Genomic DNA, 27,554 nt, shown 5'->3' on the forward strand with positions numbered 1-27,554 from the left:
TGGGCATGGAGCGGACGCTGATTTTTTGCAAACATCTTTATTAATCTTGTATAAAAATAAGGTCCAAGGAGAGTCCTTGGGGCTGGGGGTTGATGGGGGAGGGCAAGGTGCACTTTATAAGTTACAGGCCAGGCTCCCGCTCAGGTTAAGTATGGCTATAGGGGGGGTTGGGGGGGGGGGGGGGTGCTGCAATCAGCATTTGGGAGTTCAGACCAGCAACTCTGCCCTCCTCAGCAGAAGGAGGCCGCGCTGGCCCATTTAAGGCGAGGCCAAGGCAACGGACAGCAGGAGGGGCTGCCCAGTGGACCGTCTTCCTTGAGCCCCAGCCTGCGCCCAACCTCACCCCTTACAGAATCCACCTATGGAAATAGGCTACAGCGAGAGGTCAGAGGTGACCTGCAGGGGGGGTCCTGGAGGGCGCCGACGAGCACTGCGACGGCCTGTGTCTGCACGGATGTAGGGCTGGTTCCGCAGATCTGGCAACCAAAGGAGATACGTTAGCCCTTCAGGAGTCTGCCCAGAACTGGTACCATGCTCCCGGGTACAGGCTCACTCTTCTAAAGAACCCAGGTTGTGTGCTTAGGGAAGGGGCACTGTTTACATTGGCCAGACCTCCCACCTGCCCCAAATACATTCCAGTCATGCACTAGCCCAGGAGAGTGACAGTGCCCACAAAGGTCCCAGAGCTGTCAGCAGCGATGGGACAGGTACCTGGGGGGCTAGAGGGGCATCTCCTCTCCCAGGCTGGCCTCACAGAGGAGCCGGGATGTCCGCTTGCCAGTGCGGGCGGTGAAGGGCACTGTCTTGAGCACTGAGGGGGAGGGGGTGGGGGGAGGGAAAGGAAAAAGGAAAGAAAAACAGAAAAGGTAGCAAGAGGCAGTGAGGTAGCCAGACCCCTGGAGGGGGTCCCGACAAAGAAAGCTTAGAAGGACCGAACAGACACCTGGCCAAGCCCTCACCTGTGATAATGTCTTCAATGGCCCCATCTCGGTCGCTCTCATAGATGAGTGGCTCCTTCTGCTGCTTCCGTTTCAGCTCAGAGATGAGGTCCATCTGTTGCCGACGGGCCTTGGGTGGAGACTGGAAAGGATATATATAGCTCCAATTCCAGGATCCCTCCACCCCACACCCTGCTCAATTCTACAAAATCTGCCTAGTGCCTCACAGCAGGGACAGCTGACGGGAGCAAAAGGAACCCACTCCCATCCCTGGCTCCTAGGGCACTGTCTTTGTCTTTGTACAGGGTCTGTCCCTAACAATGAGAGATGGGATGGGGCCAGAGGGTGTAAGGATAGCTTGCATCCCTGCATCCCAATACCAGGCTCAGCGGCAGCTGCATACCTTGGGTGCTGGTGGTTCCCCTCTGCCTGAGGTGTCGGCACCTGCCTCCTGGGCAGCTGCTTCTTTCTTCCACTGTTCCACCTCTTGCTCAGCTTTCTGAGGGGTAGAGGCAGTTCTCAGTGAGGGCAGTCCTCATTCCTGCCCTGTCCCACCAGAGAGAGAAGCAGCCCCTGCCCCTCCCACTGTCCATGCAGAAAGGCTACAGGGTACCCAGCCCACCCACCCAACACACGTACCTTGTAGGCCTTGGTGAAACGGCTGAAGAGGGAAAAGAACATGGAGGGGGATGTGGTCTTGGGGTTTTCTCCGAAGTACTCCACCACAGACTCATAGGCCTCCTGTGGGCACAGCCCATCAGCCCTACCAGCATGGACTCCTTAGAGCCTGACGCTGCTCCACACCACCTTAGGACATTGGCCACTTCATCTGCTCCTCCAGGCAGGGTGGCACCTCACTCCTATTTTATCCCCAAGGGATCCCAGCTGTGGCCACACCCCTCCCCCCACCTAGTGCTCCAATGGCGAGGACTCCTTCATTTCCCCATCTAGCTTCCCTGGCTCCAAGCCAGGCCAGCCCCAGCCCCAGCCCACCTGAGCAGTCTTGCTGTCTGCCAGTAGCTTGTCCATGGTGGGCGAGTTGGCCCTCAGGAACTCCTTGAGCACCATGCAGTCATCCTGCCGCACAAACTCCCGCTGTGTTAACTCCAGGCCTCGCTGCAGGGAGCGCACATCCCCCAGGACACTGTCCAGGGACACTGGGTGGGATGTGGGGCAGCATTAACTCAAGGACTCTGGGAGGCAGCACTCTCACCCATTACGTCTTGCAGTCCCCTTGCTTTTACCCAACTCATATCAGCCCAGTGGCCTTGGGACTGAGCCCCTGCCTGCTCAGGGCCCTGGCTGCTCTATACCTGAGCCTGCCTTGTCCAGGAAGTGCAAGTCACTGTGGAAGCCCGTGAGCTGTGGGTACTTCTCAGCAATGACCTTCACCAGGTAGTGCAGCAGCGTCTGCTTTCGGTCAGTGGACTTCATCTCCAACAGCTGCACAAAAACCTGTTGTAAGCCACAGGCCACCAGCCAGCCCCCAATCCCCCAGGCCAGGCCCTCCACCTCACCACATCCAGACTCTGGAGCCGGAAACCGTAGGCTGCCCCACGCTTGCTGCTATTCATGTAGTTACCAAAGGCCAGGACGATCTGGGAGAGGCAGGGAAAGAGACTCAACAGGGTGCCAGGGCTGGGGAAGCCCCTTAAGTAAATATTTCACAAGAGAGATGGTGGCAAAAAGCGAGCCCTGCACACTCAGCCCCACCACACTCCTGAAGGGACCCCTCTCTCCATGACACGTGTACTTGCGTGTAAGCACATCTCACATGCCTGCATGGTTAACATAGGAGCATACCCAATTTTGCCCTCTGTTGGTTCACCCCAAAATTGGTTGCCACTATCCCCTTCTAGGTTGTGGGTTTGCCACCCATTCGGCAACCATTACTACTGGTTCCCTCCTGGGACAGTCCACTGAGCAGGTGTGGTAGCTCTGCCACTCACACAGCAATGCCCAGAGGGGCTGAGCCCTCTGGCATTTAACAGTACTCTGTTAAAGACATGACTGCTGTCACCAATCTTCACCCCTGATCTAGATGTGTCTTTCAAAGCATGCACATGAAAAGTGGGGACATTACATTCGTGGCAGGGCCCTCTCACGTAACATAGAAGAGGCCAGGGTGGGCTCAGCCTCTGGGCCGCTTGCCCGAGGCTCTCACCTCCAGGATCTGCCGGAGTTTGTCAGAGGACTTGATGGACATGGAGGCTGCGATGATGGCATTCAGTTGCTGGGGGTGAGATAGGGGAGTAAGTTGGAGGCTCCCTCATCGAGAGCTCAGGTCCTCCCAAATGGAGCCTGGGCTGAGAGATGCCTCCCGCAACCCCAAGCCCAGGCCAAACCGCCCTGCCTGCCCCGCCCACACCGGCATGAGCAGCTGGGCAGTATCCGGGAAGTTGCCCAGGAAGGTGAGCGTGGACATGCGCTCGGGCAGGCGTGGAATGCGGCTGAAGCGTAGCATGAAGCGGTCCTCTTCCGACAGCTCCTCCATGGGACGCTGCTCCCGCTCAAAGCGGGCAATGAGGCTGCGCTCATACTCCGTGGGCAGGAAGCGGGTCAAAAGCTCCAAGAAGTCCAGGCCAAGAGCCTGCAGGTCGTACCTGCAGCGGGGAGCAAAGGAGACAAGGGGCATTACCCTATATCCATCAGTCCAGAGAACAAGACTACATTCCCTCCTTTGGTTGATTAAATGAACTTAAATATTTACTCTTTGCTGACAGTTTCAGAGAACAAGAGAAGAGGTAGGAGTTAAGGGAAATGGGAGTTGGGAAGCCCAGGTCCCCATCATTCATCAGTGGCAGATGCCGTACTATAAATCCCTCTGCCAAAGAGGCAGGAAAGGAGTAGAATGTCCCAATCTAGGCATGGACTCGGGTTTCTTGGCCTGAGTGGAAACAAGGTTCCCTGTCCAGGGTTCCGATGAAGCTTATAGGCTCTGTCCCACAGCTGGGGCTCTTACTAGGATCTGCCTGGTGATTCCAGCCTACTAGAGGGGCTGGCTGCAGGGTACTCACATCTCAATAGCCTGGCAGATGCGGTCCGCTCCCAAATTGCCCTTGCGCAGAGTGATGGCCAGGTTTTTGGCCCGGTTGGCCTCAATGAGTGTTGCTTTACTGGGGGCCTTGTGAGCTGCCTTGCCCTTGAAAGCACTGAGGTCCAGACTGGGGCCTTGGGACTTAGTCTTGAACTGTTCCTCGAAGTCACTCATGTCCAGCTCCTGAGGGTACAGGGGGAGAAGGTGGGGCTGGGTGGGGCCAAGGTCTGGCACACTCCTGGTTGAGCACTATGTTCAAGGATAGACCACTGGTTGAACCCTGACAGGACCCCAGCAGGGAAACAAAGCAGTAACCCAAACAGACATAAACCCTGATACAAGAGAAGCACAATAAACATTGAGAAAGAAGAGAACCACACAACCCAGGAGACGCAGCTTTCAGGCCATTATGAAAAGAATGAACTGGCCTGCAGTAAAAAAGGGAAAAAGGAAGAGCGTTACAGACAAAGGGAACAGAATGCTCAATGACTAAGAGGCAACAGAACACATCCCTTTTGGAACACTGAGAGTGGAATCAAGAAAGCTAAACCCCTGGTCATGGGAAAGTGGTAGGAAAGGGACCGGAAAGGAAAAGAGCCTCCAGGGGAGTCAGTATACTACACTGCACCAATGCACTCATGCAGTGTAACTTAATGCTTACCCTCGCCTCTGCCTCCTCTCTGAAACTGGCAAGCCCCCTCCTCTTTGATGCCCCTACTAGGGCAAGACAGGTCCACTCACCTGCAGCACTTTCTCATCGTTGAGCTCTGTGAATACGGTGCCTGTGATCTGGCTGGGTTTCAGGGCCACCCAGTTCAAGAGTGGCATCCGGAACTTGGTCTGGATGGGTTTCTTGGCCTTTACTCCTAGGACCGGGAGGGAGTGGTGAGCAGTGGGGACTCAATAGGCAACGGGCCCAGCGGGGCCTGACAGGGCAGGCAGGAGGTAGTAGGAGGCCCCGGGCAGAGGGTGCTGGAGGACACTGAGGCCAGGGCCCTACCCATCTCCCCCCAGACTTGGGCTCAAGGAGGTCCACTCCACTCACCTAGGCCCATCTCTGGGCCCGGCCCTCCAAGGGCATCAGGGGGACCTCCGGGAGGCGGTGGGGGCGGTGGTGGCACTGGTCCGTCAGTGCCGAGAGGAGGTGGCGGCGGTGGCGGCGGGGGTGGGGGTGGTAGGTCTCCTGGCAACGGCGGTGCGGGCGGGGGTTCCGGGCTACCTGGGAGGGGCGGGGCCGGTGGGGGCGTCGAGGGAGGGGCATCCTGCGGGAACTGGAGGCCAGGCAGTGGGGGCGGTGGCGGGGGCGGTGCTGCTCCAGAAACCGAGTCTGCGGCAGGTGGGAGATCTGAACCCGGCGAGGGCGAGGCGGGGGGAGCGAGTCAACTTCCGGGCGAGGTGGTCTGTCTCCTCCTCCCCGCCCCGCGCAAGCCCACAGGGCCCATTTCCACCCACCTGCTCCTACCTGAGCCACACCCGCGACCCGAACCTCCCTCTGCTGCCTCTCCCCACCTGGCCCTTGGTTTCCCTTCCAGACCCTGGTTCCCCCCACACCGCCGCACCCTGTCCCAGCTTGAAGCTCCCGCGCACCTGGGCTGGGGGAGCCGCAGGGCAACCCCGGAGTCGGAGCATCACCGCCGCTCGGGGTTGCCACAGCGACTGGGATGATCTCAATGGAGACGGCATCCCCCGGCCCCCGCAGGATTCGGATTAACCCCTTTTCTTCCAGCTCCTCGACCTTCAGCTCTAGGGCGGAGGGCCGCCGTGCCAGGGCGGGAGGAGGCACTTTCTCAGGCTCCGGGGGACGTTTGGAGACGCCCATGGGGGCTGACTCGCTGAAGCGCTCCTGCAAGCCCCAGGGAAGGGGTCAGTGCCCACCGGCAGGCTCCGTGGCACAGAGCCCCCATTCTTTCCCCCCGGGGTAGGTAAGAGATGTCAAGCCCAGAAGTCCCGGCCAGCCTGTTCTTAGGAGCCCACCCCAGCCCACACCCCCTGCCTCACCCGCAGGGTCTCCAGTTCCTTGCGGGCCTGGCTTAGCTGCTTTTCCAGTTCAGCAATCTTGGCCATGGATTCGTTCTCCGCGTCCCGAAGTCGCTCTGTCAGCTGTAGCACCGGCACATGGTGAGCTACCACCCGCGGCCAGGCAGCACTGGCACCGCCGGTGAGGGGGCGGCATCAGGCAAGCCTGCCTTGGAGGCTGGGGGAGGCTCCCAGATTCGCTCAGCCCAGCGTGCCAAGGGTGGGCCGAGCCTGGTACTTGAACCCCAGTAAGAGGAGGGGAAACTAAGTCACCCCCGATGAGGAAGATGAGTGGGAAGGAGGAGACTGAGAAGGGAGGGGCCCCAGGCACCCAGTTCATCCGAGTCGAAGCTTGGGGTCTGAGCATCTGTGGGGCCGCCTGCCTTTCACATAAATCCCACACCGTGTAGGAGCTCACTGAATGCTCATTGAGAAAGACACCCAAAAGACTCAGGATTTGGATTCAGGCCAAACTCAGGGCTAGGCAGACAGCCGCCTCCAATTCACATCTAGAACCGAGCTTGCCCTTCAGTGCCTGATGGCCATGGGCCCAAGAACCCTGCGACAGACACACGTGTTCTGTGGGCTTACTATGTGCTGGGCTGGGTTCAGGACCAGCTCTCACCAGCGACACCTGCTCCTGCAGCTCCTCCATGTGCTCCAGCACAGCATTCTTGGTCTCAGTGTCCTCCAACAGCGCACCCACATCAAAAATGTTGTCCAGATAAGCCTGAATCTGCACCTGCAGCTTGTCACTTTCCGTGAGCCGAAGCCTCTGTCCCCAGATAGAATGAGTAGGGTGAGGCCCGGGGCATGTCTTTCTGATCATCCACCACCACTGGGACCCAGAGGAAGGGGCCTCCTTTTTTTCTTTCTTTCTTTATTTTTATTGATACATCACTTGCATATGATAAAATTCACCATCTCGAAGTATACACTTCAATAGTTTTTAGTACATTTACAAGGTTGTGTAACCATCACTACTCTCTAATTCCAGAACATTTTCCTCTTTTTTTTTTTTTTTTTTTTTTTTTTTTTTTTTTGCGGTGCTGGGGATTGAACCCAGGGCCTTGTCCCCATATCCCCAGCCCTCCACAACATTTTCATCACCCTTCCCCTTAAAAAAAAAATAATCCTATACCTGTTAACAGTCACTCCCTATTCTCTCCTCCCCAGCCCCTAGAAACCACTCATTTACTTTCTGTCTCTATGGATTTACTCATCCTAGACATTTCATGTAAAGAATCACATATGTAGCCTTTTGGGTCTGGCTTCGTTTATTTAAGGTGATGTTTTTAAGGCTCATCCATGTAACATGTCAGTACTTTGTTCCTTTGTTCTGGCTGAATATATTCCACTGTACAGATACACAAGTTGAGGCTGCTCTTCACCTTGTCAATCTTGACTCTCAAAAATCCAACCCCAAAGGCCCTACTCCTCCAGCAACCTCCCAAGGAACCTGGGCAGAAGCTGCAGTTTCTCTGCTTAGGCTGGACCAAGAAGCCCCAAGACCTCCACCCACCTTCCCAGAACTCACCTTCAGCATGAGCCATTCCCACCTCCTGCCTACTATCTATGGGCTCCCTATTATGTCCTGAAGTGAGAGTGCCTATCCGAGCTGGTACTCCCAGAACCAGACCCAGGGCCACTGGCACCTATTCCAGCATCGGCCACAACATCTGCTGGACTGGGTGCCTATCCCGTGCCAGGCATTGTTCCACACATTAGAGTCACTATTATTTCTGTGATTTTCTTGTTTGACAGATGGGAAAACTGAGACTCAGAGAGAGAACAGACCTATCCAAGATCACATGACCAGGAAGTGGCAGAGCCAGGATCTGAACCCAGATCTGCCAACCACCTGGCCGTAATCTATATTGGTTGGTGGTTGTGTCAGGGGAAGGTGGAAGGAGTGCAGGGCTCACCTCCAAGTACAGGTCCAGACCCAGATGAGTGAACTCATGCTGCAAGAAGACACGGAAGTTCATGTTCTCCACGGAATGCACCACGATGTTGATGAACTGCATGCAGGCTACCTGGGTGCCAGGAGAAGAGGGGGTCTGTGATCCTCTAGGTAGCGGGTGCTCGGTGCCTTCCAAACCCCATTAACCCCCAAGTCTCCCTCCCTCTCCACAGTACTCACTCCACTAACACAGTGTTGTCACCTCCATGTCCCCAGTCTAGCCCTCCTCCCTCAACACCAACCCCTCCCCCACGGGAGAGGGCACAGCCCAGAACCCAGCCACCCAGGCCTTAGCTGCTCCCTGAACCCAATAGGGCCTGGCCTGGGCCCCAGCCAGCCCCTCAAGCTCACCATGAAGTCAATGTTGCTGTCCTCGTTCCGGAAATAGTCCATGAGCTTTTCAAAGCGGTGCTGCTCCCCACATACCTGGGTAGGGAGAATGGTGCTCACTGAGAACCCAGTAGCACATCTCCTACGCCATCTTTGGCTGCCACTCTCATGTCTGTACAAGGTCCTCATCAGTTACATCTAAGTCAGGCCATGTCAGACTTCTGCTCCAAACGCCACTTCTCTCTCAGCCTCCTCCCAGAGCTCCTCCTTTCCACTGACTGCTCTGGTCATGCACATGGGCACATCCCCACCTCAGGACCTTTGCACTTGCTGTTCCAGCTGCCTCAACAATGAGCATGCCCAGCCCTCACAGCTTTGCTCCAGTCTTACCCTCTCATTGAGTCTCCCCTGACCACCCTGCAACCAGTTCCCCCTCCCCCCAGTGTCCTTTTTACCCCACAACATTTGTCATTTCCTACCACACTATGTAATTTTCTTACTTATTACATTGTTTCTTATGTGTCTTCCCCTGCTTTTTTGTTTCTTTTGCTTACTGATATATCCCAAGGTCCCATTCCTGCCTGGTTCATAGTAGGCCCTCAGTGAACATTCCTTAAAGGAATGAATGAACATATCCAGCTTTATGCACTGTGTTCCCACACAACCGTTCTGGCAAGCCTGTCAGCCAGCGTGGGCAACCCCAAGATGTCAGGATCAAGACCAGGTGGACCTGACAAGGCTGAGAGTCAGAGGCTTAGCAGATCCCTATAGTTGTCCCTGTCACCATCAGGCAGTACCCCTTCCTGACTCTACCTTCCTTGCAGAACTGCCTCATTCCAGATTGTCCTCTGGGTTCCCCAGATGCCTTCCCAGTATCTGCAGTTGCCCCCACCAGAGACCACAACTACCAACCACGGGACTCTAAGCGACACCACTGGGGCAAGTGTATGTTTGGACAGGGGCTCCAGTACCTCCTTGAAATTGTCAAAGGCTGCCAGGATGATGTCATGTCCCCCCCGCACCAGGCACACAGCCGCAAGCAGCTCCAGCACCAGAGCCTTGGTTCTGGGGAGAGAAGAGGCAGGTTGTCTCTCAGGAACCAGCAGTGCCCACAGCAAGGGCGGGCATGGCCTGGCTTGCAGAGGACAGGGGCATTGATGGTGGGGGTGGGATGAGTCTGGGCAGCAGTCCTGAGAATTGGGGGACAGAGTGCACAAGGGGTTAAGTAGAAGAATCTGCATGTGGAGACAGATTAGGGACGTGGACCTTACCTGGGGTTCTTGTTGTTGAGGCTCAGAGCGATCTCATTCACACAGGCTGGGTGGTTCATAACAAGGCTAAAGCCAGACTGGGGAGAGAAGAGAGGTCAGCACCTCCAGGAAGGCCCCGAGGACTGCCAGCACCTCCTGCGTATTTGGTGCCCTGCTGCTCTGATCTCTAATGCCCTTAGCATAGAAAGTTCTTCTTCATATCCAACCACACCTCTTCAGCAGCAGCCAAACCCTAAAACTGTCCCTCTTTTAAATTAGCTCATCTTCTCAAAAGCCAGTGACAGCCACCTTGGACATGGCAAGTCCTTAAAGGCTGACAGCATAAAGGAGACAAATTTCACCCACGGTGCTGTTCCTCCAAACAACACAGCCAAAGGCTGCTCTCTCCACGGACCTCACTGTCCCATTCTACTTGGCCCCCGTGTGAGGCACATCTATGCCTCAGCCGTGCTCAGGGGCACTCAAGGAGACCTGACAAGGGGGCAGCAAAAATGTGTCATCCCCTCAAAACTCATCAGCTTCAAGATCCTGTACCAGCCCAGATCCCCAGGGTTCCTTAGGGTGGCGGGGGGCAGAGAGAAAATATATGGTCCCCAAATCTCAGCAATTTGCACAACCCCCAGTAAAGACAGGCCCAACTCCCCAGGTCCCCTAGTCCCATGGCCACCAGCCAACCTGGTAGTTCATGATGGCACGCAGGCACATGATGCAGACGTGGACATCATCTTTCTGACTGACGATCCGGGAATTCCGCAGGGCCTTCCTGCTGTGGGCAGGGGTCAGCCTGAGTGGATTGCAGAAGACAACAGAGGTCAGAGCCCTGAGAGCCCCAGCTTCCTGCTCCCCCTACCAGTAAGATGACCCCTGGAATAAGAGAGGGCATATTGGAACCTTAGGTCACAGCTTCCCATCTACCTGATCATGGAGGCCAGCTGAGGGCAGGTGGGCCTCCTCGGTCCTTAGCTGGGGAGGGTGGATTGAGGAAGCAAAGACCCTTATGGGGACTTAGCATTAAGAAGGGCTAAATGTGTTGTGGGGTGGGGAGCTTAGGCTTGGAAACAGCTATGAGAAGACTCTCCACAAGGTGGCGCTTGTAGCCACTTGGGCTCATCTTCCATCTTGAGAGGCAGATTGTGAATGCAGATGGCTGTGGTTCAAGAACATTCCAGGTCACCACTTACTAGGCAAGTTACTTAATCTCCCTGTACCTCGCTTTCCTCAGTCGTAAAATAGGTATGGCAATAATAGCACCTTCTTGACAGGGTTGCTGGGACTATGAAAAGAGCTCAGAACAGCTCCTGGCACCTAGTAAGGACTATATGTGCGTGCTCAATTATTCCTGGCCAAAAAAAAAAGTGTGATGTTTTCATTTTTGCAGAACTGCCAACCGAGACTTCCACGTCAGTCCTCTTGATAATTCCATCACATTTCCAGCAACACTGAGAGGCCGCACCTGCGTCCAAGTCCTCGCCTCCACTTGCTACATCACTCTTTTACGTCATTACACAAATATGCCTAAATCTTTGCTGTTCCTTCTCCCCAAACTGCCCTTCCTTGACCCCACTGTTGCCTATACAGTCCTGTCCATCTGTAAGGCATAGTTCCAGCATCACCTCTTCTGAGAGGCCTTCCTTATGCCCCAGGTAGTGGCCGCCTCCCTTTTTGAAGTTCCCAATCACATCTCTGTAACAACCTGTCACATTGGATTGTTCCCCCACTAGACTGTGGGCCCCCAAAGGAGGATGATCTGGCCTGTGTGCACTTGCCACATACCTAATACATAGTAAGTGCTTTAAAATGTTTGTTGGATGAATATGTGAATGAATGAACAAAGAAACATTGTGAGAATTTGGGGGTTAGTATGCAGTTGGTTCCCTAGACCCAAACTTGGAAGCTGGGTTCCACGTGATGCTCCAGGGTCATCTCCTTCCTCTTCCCACCTCCCAGCAGAATGCCCTATATTCGGATAAGGAGACCTACCACAGTAGCTGATCCCAAGGATGTCAGCTGAATGCCCCATCCAACCCACCCACCCTCCAGGGAGCTGGCCAGGCAAGCACCGGCCCCCCAGGTGGCTACGTACCGGGGAGAAGGGGGGCACCTGGAGGCCGCATGGGAGAAAACAGGGGGTTAGATGGTACATGAGAGGTCCCACCACCCAGAAACCCCCTCCTTATCCCTGACCCACCCAGGTGCTCACCCCTGAAGGCTCCTTAATATATTAGTATCCTGAGTGCTGTGTGAGGCCTGACTCTGGTCCCCCATGTTTGGCTACCCCTCCCACCAACCCCCAGGGCCCTGTGTGGCGCTGTCTAGATGCAGCAGCGTGGGGGTAAATTCTTCATTCTCCTGCCACCCTGTCTTGGGGACCACATACTTGATGGTCAGGTGGCGACTTTTGGGCACTGATGAGGGCGGCCCCTTGGTAAGATCTTCCACCGACTGCTCCAGGGGCTTGCTCTTCTCTGAGGTGGCGGTGCCATTATCTGTGCTTTCCATGTCATACCTGGAGATACGATGCAAGGGGCTTGGAGGCCAGCACTGCAGGGGACACTTAAGAAGGGGATGGAGGAAACTGCCGGGCGGGCCAGACCTGCAGGAGAGACTGGGCAAGAGCAGGAGGCTGTGTTCTTGGCTCTGCGCTGAGCTCAGTGGGAAGTGAGGGAACACCCCTCCTTGGACAGGGCATGGCTTCAGGAAGGAGTGTGTGGGGCAAGTGCAGGGCCCCAGGGGCTCCGGCTGTGCAGTGTGGAACTGGCCAGAGGCATGGGCCAAGGCCCAGGGACCATGGATCAAGAGGAGTGGCATGAGGGCTGGGGAAGGTGCTTACGTGACAGAGCACTGGGCAAAGGCCAGGTACTCCAGGAGCACATCCAGGCCGCGGTTCTCCTCGTTGAGAAACTCCTGCACCCACCTGCAGGGCACAGGCTCCCTGAGTCCCAGCCAGGAAGTGCCCTGCCTCAATTGCAGAGCAGGCACAGCAAGGGCCCCTGGATGGAATGTCCCAGGAAGACACCAACACACCCAACCTCGGGAGACCCAGTGAGGCCGAGGGCTGCTGGGGGCTCAGGAGGGTCATGGCCCAGCCACGCCCCAAGGTGCTGACTGAGGATGGGCAGGAGCAGAGGAGAGGTTGTTGGACACCCACCAGGAGGTGGTCCATAGGCACAGTCCTATGATGGGGGCAGGGAGGGCAAGGGGAAGCTTTCATAGGCCCAGAGGGGAAGACTGGGGCCCTTGCTCACCCAATGTGGTTTGTCCTCAGGGAGGTCTCCAGCTCCCGCAGTACTTGTGTGGACTCCTGAACTCGCCTCTTGAACTGTGAGCAAGAACACGGGAGGGGGTGGTTTCCCCCATCAAGCCCTCAGGCCATCAAGCCCTTAGACAACAGCCAGCGTGCCCATCCTCCCCCAGCCTCCACACAGGGCCTTTCACGCTCCACCTCCCCACCACCTCCACACACAGCCCAGCCGAACAGACACTCACAGATGCATGTACTTCCCAAGCCCAGGCGCACAGGGTGCACACAAGCTACATACAGACTCAGAATACACACACACACCCCTCCCTATAGACATACAGCGTGTGTGCACACACGCACGCACGCACACACACACACACATTCCTACACAAGCACACTGGGCACATACACATTTAAACATGCACATCCTGGCTCCACACATTCATGCACATCCATTCAAAGCACCCTGGGGACATAAACACAGTGCCCACACACCCATGCATGGATACATGGGGTACACACACACACACATGCACTGACACGAACCCACAGAAAAGTTGATTCACATGGCTGTGCCAGCCTCCCAGAGTCTGGATGGTGCAGAGGGAAAGGGAAATAAAAGGGGAGACATATACCCCCAGGTTGGACATCCAATCAGCTGCTACCTTTCGGCTGACCCCACCGGTATCCAGGTAGCTCTTCAGCTTCTGGATATAAGCTGCAGGGGGGTTCTTGACTTGAAACCGCTCCTGAGGAGATGGATGGGGTACAGGGAGCTAGTCAGAGCTGCCCCAGGACAAATGACCTGTCCTGGTCCCAGGGTCCCTTTCTCAGCTCCAACCTGGGGCTTCAGGCTGTCTTAAGATGCCTCTAAAGTACCAATGGCACAAACCCAAACAATCCAGCCCAGGCCTAGCCTGCCCCTGCTGCCCTGGGAGGCCACAGTCCTATTGTAACCACCGGCGTTTCCAGGTAGAATGCTGAGGATCAAACCTGCAGTCAGCCTGGCCCTGGGGGAATTCAGTCTGACCTGCTCCCTGCCCTCCCTGGACTAGAGCTGGGCATATAGGCAGGGGGGTAGGTCCCTGGCAGGCTGAGGCCCCTCCCTCAGGACTCTGCCCGCAGACATCCTATTTGCCTGTGTTTTAGGTGCCTGTGTGGGGACTCCTCTCCTGTGTTCCACAAAGCAACTCCTAACTCAGCCACCCCAGCCCCAGGGCAGCGGGGAGGTTCACACAAAGGCAGGGACCATGCAGAGGCCCCCACCCAGAGGACTCCCATCCCTCCCATCCCAGACCCCTTGGATGTGCCCAGCCACCCCCAGCAACCCTCTACTTCTCCAGCCTTTGAGCCCGACCTCTGAGGTGCAAGGCCAAGCCCCTTCAGCAAGACCCCCACACACACATGCGCATACTCACACACAACTCCAGAGCTTCCAGAGGCCTCCACCCTCTGCTCAAAAGCCCAGTCTTACCCTAGATGGCTGCCTAGCCAGCTCATCCCATCTCAGTCCATTAGAAGGAGGCTCTGCCAGCCCCGGGAGAGGCGCTGGCTCCCCAGATCCCCATGCCCAGCCTCCACAGCCTCAGCTGGCACCCTGCTCCTGCCTCCACCTTATAGGATCCCCCAGCAACCAAGCCCTGCCCTACCCCAGAACTAGGAGAGGGTCCTCCTGGGCAACAGCAGCCCAGAGGGCTGTGAAGGTGGCAAGCCCAGAGGGCTGTGAAGGTGGCAAGCCCAGGGCCTGGACCAAGCTCTGAGGAACCCAGGTCTGAACTGGGTACTTGACTATATCTCCTCTAGATGTGAAGGAAAGGGAAGACAGAGGTTCCTGCCCTTTCCTGCCCCATCCAGTGGGCCAACAAAGATGTAAGACCCAGGGTTGACACCTCCCTTCCCCAGCCCAAGTAGGTTGGGAGAGTCAAGAGAGGCTTCTCAAGGCCAGGTTTGGTGGCATATGCCTGTAATCCCAGCAATTGGGGAGGCTGAGGCAGGAGGATCACAAGTTCAGAGCCTCAGCAACTTAGTGAGGCTCTAAGCAACTCAGAGAGACCCTATATCTAAATAAAATATAAAAAAGGGCTGAGGGCCCAGTGATTAAATGCCCTTGGGTTCAATACCCAGTAACAATAAAGAGAGGGGGGGGGGGAGAGAAGAGAGAGAGAGAGAGAGAGAGAGAGAGAGAGAGAGAGGGAGAGAGAGAGAGAGACTGCTCAGGAAGCTCAGCAGGAGGAGGATGGTGAACCAGCCCAGTTGCCTGGCCAATGCCCTGGCCCAGCTCCTGCCAGCTCCTCAGGAAAGCCCAGCCTTGCTCATGACTCACAAGGTCTCTAAGGAGGATGGTGTCAAAGGAAGAGAGATTCGGGGTCCTACAGAAACCCCCAGCACCTTCCCCAGATGCCAACCCAGCCTCTAGGTAGGGTGTTGGCCCCAGGGGCAATATAGTAGTACCTATCTCTTCCCAGCATCAGCCTGCTCAGGACAGGATACCCCAGTAACAAGAGAAAAGGGTGGCAGAGCCATCCTGACACCCACCTGGTCACAGATGAGCTCCCACTTCTTCTCGTTGTCATACTGGCTCAGCAGCTGGACCTTGTCTGGGGGTAAGTTCATGCAGTTCTGGGAGGAGGAAAAAAATAAGATCCCTGAGCCTGGGGCCCCTAAATGATGGGGAAGGGGAGGACGGGTATTTTCAGGGAACTACTAGAAGGTATGTCATCCTCTCAACTTAGAGACAAACAGTATTGAGAAAGCCAAGGCCCAGAGAGGTGGAGCACCTTCCCCAGGGCCCAACAACATGAAGGGACCCAGTATTTGAATCCAAGTCTGTGGGCTCACCACAGCTCCCTGACACAGCTGGCATGAGGCAGATGTACGCATTCCCTGGGGGCCTCAGACACCTCTGGACTCTTGTTTCCCCATCTGTAATAAGTGGGCATCCATCTCTCCTCCCAGCCAGGTGGGAAGCTAACAGGAGAGCCATCTCCAACCAGGCTTAGGTGTGGCTGTGGACGCGTGCAAAGACTAGGCCCAGGGCACCCATGCCTCCAAAGCCTCTGCCCTCTCAGTGCCTCCCTTTTCCCCTCCAAGAAGGAAGGGAGCTGAGGGCAGCCATGTCAGCCGGGCTGGGAGTTCCAGGCAGGTGCGTCATGGCTGCAGAGGTGGGGGGATTTGAGCAGGGATGGTCACTCAGCCACAGGAACTGGGCGGAACAGCTAGCGCGCTGGGTCTGTGATGCTGGTGGCCTAGGCTGGGACTCCCCTCAGGAGCTAAGAAAGGTCAGCAGAACTCTGTGTGGCTCCTCTTTCTTAGCCACAGTGTCTCCGTCACCACGGGGTAAGTGTAGAGTTCAGCCCAGGGCTGTGGAATCAACCCAGGGGCTCCCTGGACCCCAGGACTTGGTGAGTCTCCCTAATAGATTCAGAAGATAAGGCCAGTTCACCCCAACAGGGAAAACCCCAGGTTTGTTGAGGGCCTATGAGTCAGATGCCAAAAGACAGTTCTTGCCCTCATGGAGTTTCCAGTTTAGCCAGGGTCTCCACTGGTGATGTGGGAGCCCCCAGAGAGCCCCAGAGTCTGCCAGGCTCCTGTCCCTAGCTCTGGTGGTTCGGGTTACACACTCTCAGTCACAGCGTTCTGAGGAGAGGTCACAGCTGGAGCAGAGTAGGGACCACACCCACACAAGGCTCCTCAGCCAGCTTCCTCTCTTGGGCGCTAGGCCTAAGTCTGGGGCTCTGGCCAGACTTCACCCCAAAAATCACTGCCTTGAGTCATCCTCAGATAACAGGAAGCTGGGTGTTCTCAGCCCTGGTTGCCTAACCTTTCCGGCAGAGGCCCCACTTGAGAGGTGAAACTGCCCACCCACCAGACTCCCAGCCAGCTGGGGGTGGGGTACGTCATCCCTGTCCCCCATTGCGAAAGTGAGCCTGGACTGAGGAATCTGCCCCAGTCCCAAATGTTGTCCTCCCTGCCACCAGGCCAGGGCCTAGGACAGCTGTGCTGCATCCAAAGAGACCACTATGGAAGGGACTTTCGAGCTCGGGGGAGGGGCCTACTCTGCTGGGGGCACTTGCCAGGCCATTCTTGCTCTCTGTCTCTCTCTGAGCCAGATCCACCCCACTCCAGGTGGGACAGGGATGAGGGCCTAGGGGAAAGGAGGAAGCAGGGGTGACTGGAGCAGTGGCCAGCACAAAAGAGGGAGATGCAGGGGTAGATGGCTGAGCACCAACATCTGAGCCTTAGCAGGGATGGCCACTTTCTGACATGGGACCTGAGCCCTCATCTGCCCTTGAGACCTGTTTGGCTCTGAAATGGTCCAATGACAGTTCCAGTCATAATCTCAACTCCAACAGCTTCACTGGAGTGCGCACAGTGCCAGGTACTGCTCAGCGCCCTGCATGCTGCCAATGGCCTTCTACCTTCTTCACCACCATTGGTGCCATTATGCCCACCTCACAGGTGTAAGCACAGATCAGTGGCGTGACCTGCCCAAGGTCAGGATGCCAGGAAGAGAGGAGCCAGAAAGACTGAGCCAGGGCGCTGGTCTCCTCCCCAAGGGCAGCCCAGGGTTACTAATGGAGAGGGGAGGCCTCGGCTGGGGCCTGGCACATCTGTCCCCACTTTGGTGGAGGGCAGGGCGCCCCTTTGCTCCTTCCCCACCTGGGCCTCCTCAGGCCTCAGGCCCCAGGCCCACGTGCCAGCCTGCCAGACGTGCTAAATTTAGACTCAGAAATCAGAAATAGCTCTGACAGCGCTGAGCACTAATTAGCAGCTGCTCCCCGGCTGTGATGGTGCCCACCCAGGAGACGGGTACCCAGGGTGGGAGAGGGGCCAGCAGATGCCACTCATTTGGGGTGAGGTGAGGCCACCCTGAAAAGAGGAAGAGAGCCCCAGACCCGGGTCCTGAGCAAAGGAGGTGGCACTGTGGGATGGAGGCTGGGGAACAAGAAGAAGGCTGACGTCGCTCAAGTAGGATAGGAAGGGACAGGCAGTCCAGGTGTGTGTGCAAGGGGCACACCTGCCACCAGACAGGAGGACAGAATGGGGGCAGTTGTGGTGTGGAGGAAATGGACCTTCATTCAAGAGACCCAGCCCAACAGCTTCTTGGCCTCCTTGAGCCTCGGCTCCTGCCTCCATAAAATAGGCACACTCCCACCACACAGAGCTCCTGGGACTGCTTGTGCAAAGTTCTGGTTCAATGTAATAATGTTCTTCAGTGACCCAATACGAGGAGAGACATCTTGCAGATGTGGGGGCACAGGGTTCAGGGAGCCCACAGGTGACCCCAAGGTGGGGCATGGTAGTGTGAATAGAAGTGTGGATACATACAGAAAAGACAGGCCTGTCTCCAAGAGGCTTGGTCAAGCATGAGCTGGCCCTCAGCCCCTTTCCTGCCACCCTAGTGCCCTGGGTCTGCTGAGGAGGGAGATGGGATTTATTTCTGGAGGTGTGGTTAAGAAAAGGAGCTGAATCTTCCTATGAGAACGTATGGGGGCCACTGTCCTCCCTCCGTGTCCCTACTGCCTACCAGAGAGCACCCCGCCTCTGCTCACCCAAGACCAGCCTCTGCAGGCTCAGGCTTGGAGCCTCCCCGCTTCAGCACCGCCCCACTGCCGGGTGTTGACTTCTAAAGGATTGTCCCAGGAGACTGAAGGGCTCTGGCCACATCTGGACACTGACCACACCCTACAGTTTTGCTTTCAATTTGAGCACAGTCTGCATCTCAACCCAAGAGCCTCCCAACACCTCTGCCCTCTAAACCTCAGGATGCCCCTGACCTTGGACACCCACTTAATCCCAGTGTCAGGCCAGTTCCACAGGAATTCCTCAGTCCAGTGGGCCCAGAAACTGGGCCTGTCCCCAGCTCCCAGTCCCCATCTATCCCATCACCTCTCTACTTTGACTTTCAAGCTCTCAGAGCATCTCCAGAAAAAATCAATAGCATCTACTCCTTAAAAATCCCAGCATAGACATTCTGGAGCTCTTACGAGAATCCCAGGCTTAGAGGAGGCCATGGGCCTGCCCTGCATTAGGTGCTAAAAACCCCCAAAGCTAATAGCTTCCCCCACCTGAGCTCAGGGGTCCCCAGCACAGGTATAAAAGCAAGGAAGGCGAGAGCCCAGACACCAGGCCCTGCTCACATAACCCAGGCCGGCAGAAGAATAACAGCAGCCATGATGGCGGTGACAGTAATAATACTCCCGAAACACTTCCTCTGGGCCAGGTGCCATCTTAAGTGCTTTACGTCTATTAACTCACTTAGACCTCAGCAACAAGCCTGCAAAGGAGACACGATTAGCATCCCCGTTTTGCAAACGGGAAACCGAGGCACAAAGAAACTCAATGGCTCGCCCAAGGTGACCTAGAAGACAGGCTGGTTAAGAAATTTGGTTTCCTCTGAAGAAAGAGCAGTGGGGGCAAAGAGAAGTGTGGGTCCTGGCCCCAGGGGTCTTCCGAAGACAGCGCAGCCCTGGTCCCCCCATCGGAGAAACCAGGAACAGCCAGCAGCACTTCCTGCCACCCAGCACCCTGCACTTCCTGTTGTTACCCACACTGAGCTCTTACTCACTGGGGAACCCCCGCTCATCGCACCCTCTGTCAGGGGAAGTGGAGGCCTCCCCACCCCCTCTCCATGTGCACACTGCTACCGTTAGCACCACCTCTGCCCCACCCTCCAGGAGAGGTAGCCTCCCTCTCGTGGTTTCCGGCCACCAGGCAGTTTTTCAGTATAGGCCTCCCTGTTGCTGACCTGCATAATGACAAGCAGGCAGCCTGGCCTGTGATGGCTAGAGATCTGGGGGCGCCTCAGGAACACATGGCAGCCATGGGTGTCCTTGGCAAGGGAGATGGGACAGGGGAAAGGCAAGGTCTGGGCTTTTTCACAGAGAAGGGCCCCAAGATGGAGACCAGGCTTCACTTCCTCACCGTGGAGAGCATTTATTAACACTTGCTCCATGCCAGGCATGGTGCTGAGCACTTTATTTAATTCCCTCAATAATTCTAGGAGGTGGATTATTAAAAGGAAAATTGAAGCTTACGGACGTTAAGTAGCCTGTCCAAGGTCACGCAGGTAATAAGGAGTAAAGAAAAAATTCAGCCCTAAATTTCAAGACCCCAGTACCCAGGAACCTTCCCTGCCTTTCTCCTGAGTAACCCCTGCTCCCTCAATGGCAGAGAAATCTAAGCCCCTCCTAGAATTCTGGAAAAAAAAAAAAAAATGCAGAGGTGGTACCAAGAACAGCCTCACCTGTTCCTGCCCATCTCACCCAGCTCTTTGCCAATGGCCCCAGATGTCACTGTGAATCATGCCCACCACATCCCTGGGTTTCCAGGGTCAACATGTGCCAGCCCTGCCTGGGAATGTCACCCACAGTCTCTGCCCAGCCCAAAATCTGACCACAGGGCCACACCTCATTAACATTTTCTGTGGAAGACACCCCAGAGGTTGGAAGCACAGGGCCTGAGCTACATGTCCCCAGACTTCATCTGCCCACCCCCAGGAGGGAGCTGGTCAAGGGTGCACCCCTCAGTCAGAATGGAGCCATCCACTCCTGCTCTTTACTACCAGCCCCAGAAGAAAAAGGGCTCATCTGGAGGCAAGAATCCCAGGGACCACACCCTACCTGCAGCTGTCTTCATTGCCCCAAGCTACCTGATCAGGTGACCATGTCCCTGGGCACAAGTCAGAGCACCCCAGGTGATAGGCCCTCAAGGGGCAAATTCCTCACCAAATAGCTCAGTCCCCTCTTGGATGCCAGCATCACTCTCAGCCTTGGGACATCATCCCAGGCTCCTCTTATCCCTTTACCCCAATGCCACAGGCTCCTCTTTGCCCAGGCAGATCAGGGGTGTCCTGTATACATGCCACTTTCGGCAGGCCTGAAAAGGACGCCTTATCATCCAGATCTGTCACCCTACATGCCTCACAGAAGAAGGCATGAGGGCTGGAAGACACCCAGCCTTGGGTTTGGGCGTAGGAGAGGCGAGAGCTCGGAGCCTGGCTGGCTGGTGTTCCCACCATCGCAGCATGCCCATGTGGCTGGGCAGCCATCGCTCCTTCACGGTTGCTAAGGCAGCAGCCAGAAACCCTGGCTCAAACTGCACTCTCCCCACCCCCATTTTAAGCAGGGGCACCCCTCTCTCACACAGCCTTCTTGGAAAGGTAATGCCCCTCCTTTCACCCTTGCATGGGAAAAAGCCTCCTTGTACCCCCTACCTGGCTGTGGGCCTTGGTGGGAATACCTGTCATCTGGGAGTCCCACCACCAAGAGAGGAGGAAATGTTTGGGGCTGCTGGGCTCTTACTACCCACCAGGGATAAGACAAGGGGCCAAGCTGAAGCAAAACAAAGAGGTTCCCTGGGGCCATGTGATTAGATCTGAAAGGAAGGTGTCATCTCCAATCAAGATCCCTGAGGTTGGTGGCCCCCAGCAATCAAAGTTTTTTCTCTTGAACATCAACTAAGGACAGGACTCAGCTCTGGTCCCAGGGATGGTGGTCAGATGAAGAGCCACTATCAAACAATAAATGCCAGACCCATGGGTTCACCCAAATCCTCCTCCCTGGGTATTGCAGGCAGAGGTCAAGGCTGTTACCCCAGGTTGGGGTTCATGCCCCTATTGGTAGAAGAACAAGATTCTTAGCCAAGTGACCTGAGTTTGGGTTAGAAGACAAGGCATGGGTTGAACATACCCAAGAAGAAGGTGTAAACATGCCAAGGTTTCTGGGGATCAGGGAAGAGTGGGGCCCCCAGTGGGTGTTGTTGCCCTAGGTTTCTCCCCAGCCATCACCCATTTCTTCACCAGGATTCCCCCTGAGATCCATCTCTGGGCCTCCCCCACCCCAATACCCTGGTACTGGCAGTGGGTCTGGGGGCCAAGGGGGGGGGGGTGCAGAGGGGGTGGTATTCAGTGACATTTCATGTCAGACTCAACCAGTCAATTACAGTCACAAATCTAAGCAGGACAATCAAGTCCTCAGAACATCACCACTTGACTTTTGGGTTTTCCATTGGTCTGAATTATTCACTCACATGGCTCCTCCCCATTAGTGTACATAACAGAGAGCAGCTTGGGGCCTGGACCTCATCCCTGAAGCCTGCCCCACCCCCAGCTACAGAAAACTTGGAGGGAAAGGCAGACTCATAACCCCCACCATCAGGCTGGTGGGAGTCCAGGGATTCACCACTAATTCAGGTTCCCCAGATGGACCCAGAGATTGTCTCTCTTTACATGCCCTTCCCCCATATGCTAAGCTCCACTTAGCTTTGCCTTGTTCTGTGGAGATGGGGAGTAGCGTGGTGTGTGGTGTCCGTTAAAGTCCCTCTTCCTCCCCTATCAGGCAAGGTGGCTTCACAAGGATAGACCCCACTCCAGCCCAGAGTTCCTCCAGATCCCTTCTAACCTTCTCCCGGGAGGGGCAGCATGTGACTCTCAGGGACCCTTAGGAGGGATCTAGCCCTGCAGAGGATCTAGCAAGTAGGGCCTAATGACTGGACAGAGAGGGGAATGATGTCTAGGATGTGGTGGGGACAAAGACTGAGCCAGCACTACTCTGCTCCTGGTGCCCACCCTCAGACCTTCAGTGCCAGCCTGCTCAGACTAGGAAGTGCCTCTGGGAAACAGCCCGGCCTTATTCTTCTGTCACAAAGTATCCAGCAAGGGAAGGTTGACAGCAGACAGGCCACCAGGCAATTAGAGAAAGGAGCAGAGAAGAGGACGGAGGTAGGGAGGGGGAAGTGAGAACAAGTGCCCTTCCCCTTCCCTACTTCTGCCCACCAGTCTTAAGGACCCCTGGCTGCTTTGGAGTCCCCACCGAACCAAACATTTTGACCTCTCCAGGCTCAGCCTGAATTGATGAGTCCCTCCCCAGTGGCCTAGACTCTAGCGCCCCCACACCAATTCCCCTATCAGGTGACAGTGGAAGGGGGCTTCTGACTTTTGCTCCACCCCAATCAGTGGCCAACCCATCCTGACCCCGCCCTTGCTAATGTACTCCTTTCAATAGTTAGGAGGGGATGCCCAAGATGAGGAGCTGCAGGCAGCCTGCCTGGGCATATGGGGGAGTGAGAAACACAGACACCCCCTCTGCACGATCTGACAACCCACTCTCAGCAGCCCGGGCACCCGAACACACCAGGACCAAGCACTTGCGCTAGGTCTGCGGCTTCCAGGAGGTTAAATTTGTAACCCCTTCCATCTTTGACCCCGAGACACAGAAGGGCAGATGCTGGAGACCCGCACCCAGTGGCTGGGCCTGCGTGCAGTGGGGAAGGGAGTGCCTGGGGCCCCCTTGCGTTGCGCTCCCATCTTCCTCACAGGACATTTTAAAGACCTTTAGACCGAGGAGCAGGAGGGTTGTCTCAGGGAGAGAGACTGGGCGACTGCAGAAGAAAGTTTTGTGGGGAGTGCTAAGTCACTCTGAAAGAAACCACTGTCACTGCCATCCCTGGAGGGGGCAGCCGCTGGGAGGGGGATCTCCAAGCGGCACCTGAATCCCCGGGGGCGGGGACGCGTGCCGAGTCCCTGCCGCCCCTCGCCCGCGCCCCGCGCACAGCGGGTCATACTCACCAGCACCCTGGTGAATCTCTCCTCCAGCTCCCCAGCCGCCGGCATCGGCTGCTTGGGGGCAGCGGGTTGCTTCGGGGACGGCGCAGCGGGACCCGCGGGCTGCTCGGCGCTGCCGGCCGCGTTGCCCATGGTGGTCCCCACCCAGCCGGCCAGGCGCCTCCAGCCTCGGAAATCCAGCTTTCCAGGGGAACGGGACGGGGCTCCAGGCCCGGGTGGCGAGGGTCAGCGGCTTTCGGCGACGCGGGAGCTCGGCTCAGCGGCGCGCAGGGGCCGGGGCGCGGCGTCCCATCGGGGCGGCCCCGTCCGAGGGAGCGCGGCAGCGAGCTGCAGGGTGGGGGGAGGAAGTCAGGCTGCAGGCCGCCGGGGCCAGAGGGCTGGGCCGGGGGCAGGAAGCTGCGGCGCGGGCTCCCCCCTCGGCGATTTTCGAACTTCTGCTGTCGCTCCCGGTGCGCGCAAACCGCAGTCCGCCGCCGCCGCCGCCGCCGCGCACCCAGCCCCAGGGGGGCGGGCTGGAGGGAGGGGGCGGGCACCGGGCGCCAGCCGGGGGTCCTCCACAGCCATGGCGCGGCGGGGAGGGGGCTGCGGGCCGCTCCACCTGCCACGGAGGCGGCGGCGGGCGTCGCTTCACCTGCCGGAGCCGCAGGCGACCAAGGCGAGGCCGAGGCGGCGGCGCGCTCGGCGGCGCCTCCGGGTCCTAGAACCGCATCTCTTGGCTCGCCTGGAGCGGGGGATTGGCCCCGGCCGGATGAGGTGGATTGTGGCCTGGGGCTGGAGAGGGCAGACCACCGAGTGGAAGGTTGTCAACAAATGCGAACGCGGATTAGGGATCCGTAGTGGTGCGGCGTTGGGGATCAGGGGATGCGCTCCCCTCTTGGGTCCCTAACAGAGAAAGTGGGAACCCCCTTCCAGGCCCCCCACTTCTGTGTCTGTCCTCTTCTGTTAGTCCAGATATCAGCTGAGGACCAGAGGAACCATTCGGAAACAGAAGCTCCCAAACAGGGTGGGGGCACCGACCCACGGCAGTGGAGACCCTCACCACCTGTCCCACTTCTACCGACGGTGTGCCTGTGCGGGCATCCCCAGTGGTTTTAGAATGGAGGAATCCATGGAAAAGGGCAGGCTGGAGAAACTGGGGACATCAAGACAGTGCCAAAGAAAAGCAGGGGTTGAGGAACGGAGAGCTAAAACAGCTGCCAGGCTGGAAAAGGAGCAGGCACCACAGAGGGGGAAAGTATCTTGGTCGCTGTCCCCACCAGGAACCTAAGGTGGTCTCTCGCCTTTGAGAATAACAATCTCCGATGTCTGCTAATTTCAGAAATATTTCCAAGCTCTTCTCATTCATCCTGTCGAAAGGTACGTATGGATGTCCTCATTTTAGAGATGGGGACACTAAGCTCAAAATGGTTAGTGACTCTTCCAAGGACACACAGTAAAGAAAGGGCAATAACAGGCCTTTCTGTCCACCTCCAAAATCTACCCTGTCTTGGGGTTGCTGTTCTGTCTCCCACTGAGCTTCTCAGATGGGAGAGTATGAAGAGGTAGACCTTCAGGTCTAGGGCTCAGTCTCCAGTCTGAATCTAAGACTCTTCCAGTTGCTTCTCTCCTTCCCCACTTAATTTATGGGGCTCCTCATTGGCCCTATCCTATACTACCAGGACTTTGGAGAGGGAGGGCACTCTGAGTGAGCCCTGAACTTTCTCCAGCCAGTCCAGGTCAGTGCTATAAGTGATCCCTCCCCTGATAGTTTCCTCCTCCTTCTGCCCTTGAATTCATAACCACTGTCAAGAATTTCAGCAGGAACTGGAAAATTAGCTATCTAATCTTGAGGAAGACCCTGGGATGAGCTGGCCCCTTCTCCCAGGCTGACCTAATTTAACCCTTTCTTCAGGCAAGGTGACCAGCACCCCAGGTTGTTGAGAGATGTGACCCCTGTGTCATGTCCTGGCCAGGAACCCCCAAGGTGGTCACAGCAATATTGTCCTTGAGCCTGCTGGGAAGGTGACCCATTGCTTGCCAGTTGCCACCTCCTCCAGTCTGAAACAAATGATAGCCTTACCCTTGGGGCCTTGCCCTTGAGATTAGCTGGGACCTCTCTTTTTCATTTTTTCTTTCTTTCTCTCCCCCCCCCCCCCCCCTCAAGAATTTAACTCCTGTTTCCTCAATGGCCATTTCAATTCATCGACAAATTTTCCATATTACCAGCTGTGTGCCTGGTACTGTGTTTAGTCCTTGAGATCCTGCAATTCTTCTTCTGATGAGAAGAATCCCTACCCTTGGACTGATCACAGCCTAGCAAGTGACAGACTCCATACATATCTGGGAGAGTCACTGCTTTAAGGCAGTCTGTGAGATGAGGTGCCCATGTTTCCTCTTGCCCAGAACTACTTCTTTGAGGAGGGCAGAGAGAGTATGAGTGTGCCCTGCGGCTGAAAACCCAGAAAGACTGTAATGCAGCCACTGCCAGTCTAGTCCTCAATCCCTGGGGTCCTCAGGCCATTGCTTACCACTCATCACCCAAAGCCTGGCAAAAATAAGGCTAAACTAAGTAAGACCTCTTATTCTGATAATTATCATTTCACCAAGCCTGAAGTCTTTCTCTCATGCTGATCAGAACTGAGTTGCCAAAAAAAAATAAATAAAGGAGAAAATGCAATCAGTTTTTACCTATTAAATGTGTTTGGCTTGGCAGGAAGTAGCTCTCCAATCACGGTCCACAGAGGAGGAAATCCTACAAGGTGGTCGAGTTTGGGAACTGTGCTTTGGTGGGTCTGTGCTGCCTCCTTCTGGGAACAGGAGGTATGACAGCCAAACGGTTCAAGGTTTTCAGTGGAATCAGACAGGAGTAATGTTTCACCTTGTTACCCCGGATGGAGGGATTGTGCAATCGCTGGGAACACTCAGAGCTCAGGTGACTAGGGGGCTTCCCCAAGACTCGCCTCCCTTCTTCCCCTCACTATTTTTCGGTAAGTGCCTCTATTTAAAAAAAGAAAAAGGTAACAGTGTTAATGTATCTTTCCAGAGATATTTTGGGTACATACAAGTAGTGTGTGTGTGTGTGTGTGTGTGTGTGTGTGTGTGTGTGTGTGTGTTTGACACAAATGATAGCACACACGTCACACTGTGCAGCACCTTGCTATTTTCACTTACTATACCTGCCTGTATCTAGTCCTCCATCACAGGGGTCTGTCATAACATTTCACTATTCCCCCACTAGTAGAAACAGTGCTGCCTGCAGGAAACATCTTGGTACATATATTTATTTGCATTTATGTGTATATCTGGCTGGAAGCAGTGGCACATACCTGTAATCCTAGCAGCTTGGGAGGCTGAGGCAGGAGGATTGATGTTCAAAGCCAGCCTCAGCAACTCAGCAAGACCCTGTCTCTAAATGAAATACAAAAAAGGGCTGGGGATGTGACTCAGTGGTTTAATCCCCAGTACCAAAAGAAAAAAGAAAAAAGAAAAAAAGAAAACTTGGACTGGGGTTGCAGCTCAGTGGTAGAGTGCTTGCTTAGCATATGTGAGACACTGAGTTCAATTCTCAGCACGGCATGTAAATAAATAAATAAAAATAAAGATTAAAAATCTTATGCATATATCTATCAGATAAATATATAAATATGACATTGCTGTATCAAAGGTTGTGTTTTAAAATTTTTGGTAGATATTCACAGAATTGCCATCTAAAAGTTTACACCAATTTCTACTCCCCAACAATGAACAGACCTTTGATCTTAGGTGAGATCTCTTTAAAAGTCCAAGTCACATGATTGTCCCTTTGGACTTGTGGGTTTCTCCATGGCAGGAACTGTCTTTTCCATCCCTGCATCTCCAGTATAGTTTCAAGAAGTATTTGCTTAAGGTCAGGTGTGGTGGTGCACCCCTGTAATCCCAGCTACTCAGGAGGTTGAGACAGGGGGATCACAACTTCAGGAATAGCCCGGGTAACTTAGTGAGACCCTGTCTCAAAATGAAATTGAAAGGGACTGGGAAAGTAGCTCAGTGGTAGGGCACTTTCCTAGTACAGGGGGAAGCCCTTGGTTCAGCTGTTAAAAAAAAAAAAAAAAAAAGTGTTTGCTAAATATTGAATGAAAGGTACAGGACTGCATTTAGCAGGGCTCTGGATGGATAGATAGACCGATGAAGGTGATGCTGTGCTCCGAAGCCCTCAGCTCAGCCGGACACTCCAGG

At 55.6% G+C, this 27,554-nt stretch overlaps 1 protein-coding gene across 11 annotated transcripts; it reads right to left on the reverse strand.

The window, feature by feature from the left end:
• Positions 1-69: 69 nt before the first annotated feature.
• FMNL1 (formin like 1) lies at positions 70-24,012 on the reverse strand. 11 transcript variants are annotated; one of them, XM_079133213.1, is made up of 28 exons: positions 23,364-24,012; positions 15,332-15,415; positions 13,432-13,545; positions 12,801-12,874; positions 12,386-12,469; positions 11,933-12,160; positions 11,639-11,656; positions 10,231-10,339; positions 9,556-9,632; positions 9,256-9,349; positions 8,306-8,380; positions 7,917-8,027; positions 6,617-6,766; positions 5,974-6,075; positions 5,563-5,818; positions 5,021-5,320; positions 4,717-4,841; positions 3,956-4,158; positions 3,307-3,541; positions 3,103-3,171; positions 2,456-2,536; positions 2,252-2,381; positions 1,932-2,095; positions 1,578-1,679; positions 1,342-1,437; positions 960-1,080; positions 712-811; positions 70-476 (listed from the first exon to the last, which is right to left on the reverse strand). In XM_079133213.1, exons 1-27 carry the CDS (start codon positions 23,490-23,492, stop codon positions 720-722), a joined length of 3,423 nt encoding a protein of 1,140 aa, XP_078989339.1. In that variant the 5' UTR covers positions 23,493-24,012; the 3' UTR covers positions 70-476; positions 712-719. The 11 variants fall into 11 exon arrangements, with proteins under 11 accessions (XP_078989339.1, XP_078989340.1, XP_078989338.1 ...); XM_079133212.1 differs by having other exon boundaries at positions 71-476; positions 11,933-12,061; positions 23,364-24,011; XM_079133214.1 differs by lacking the exon at positions 712-811 and having other exon boundaries at positions 960-1,068.
• Positions 24,013-27,554: the final 3,542 nt, after the last annotated feature.

Source organism: Sciurus vulgaris, assembly GCF_902686455.1.
Source record: "Sciurus vulgaris genome assembly, chromosome: 3".
Taxonomy (NCBI): domain Eukaryota; kingdom Metazoa; phylum Chordata; class Mammalia; order Rodentia; family Sciuridae; genus Sciurus; species Sciurus vulgaris.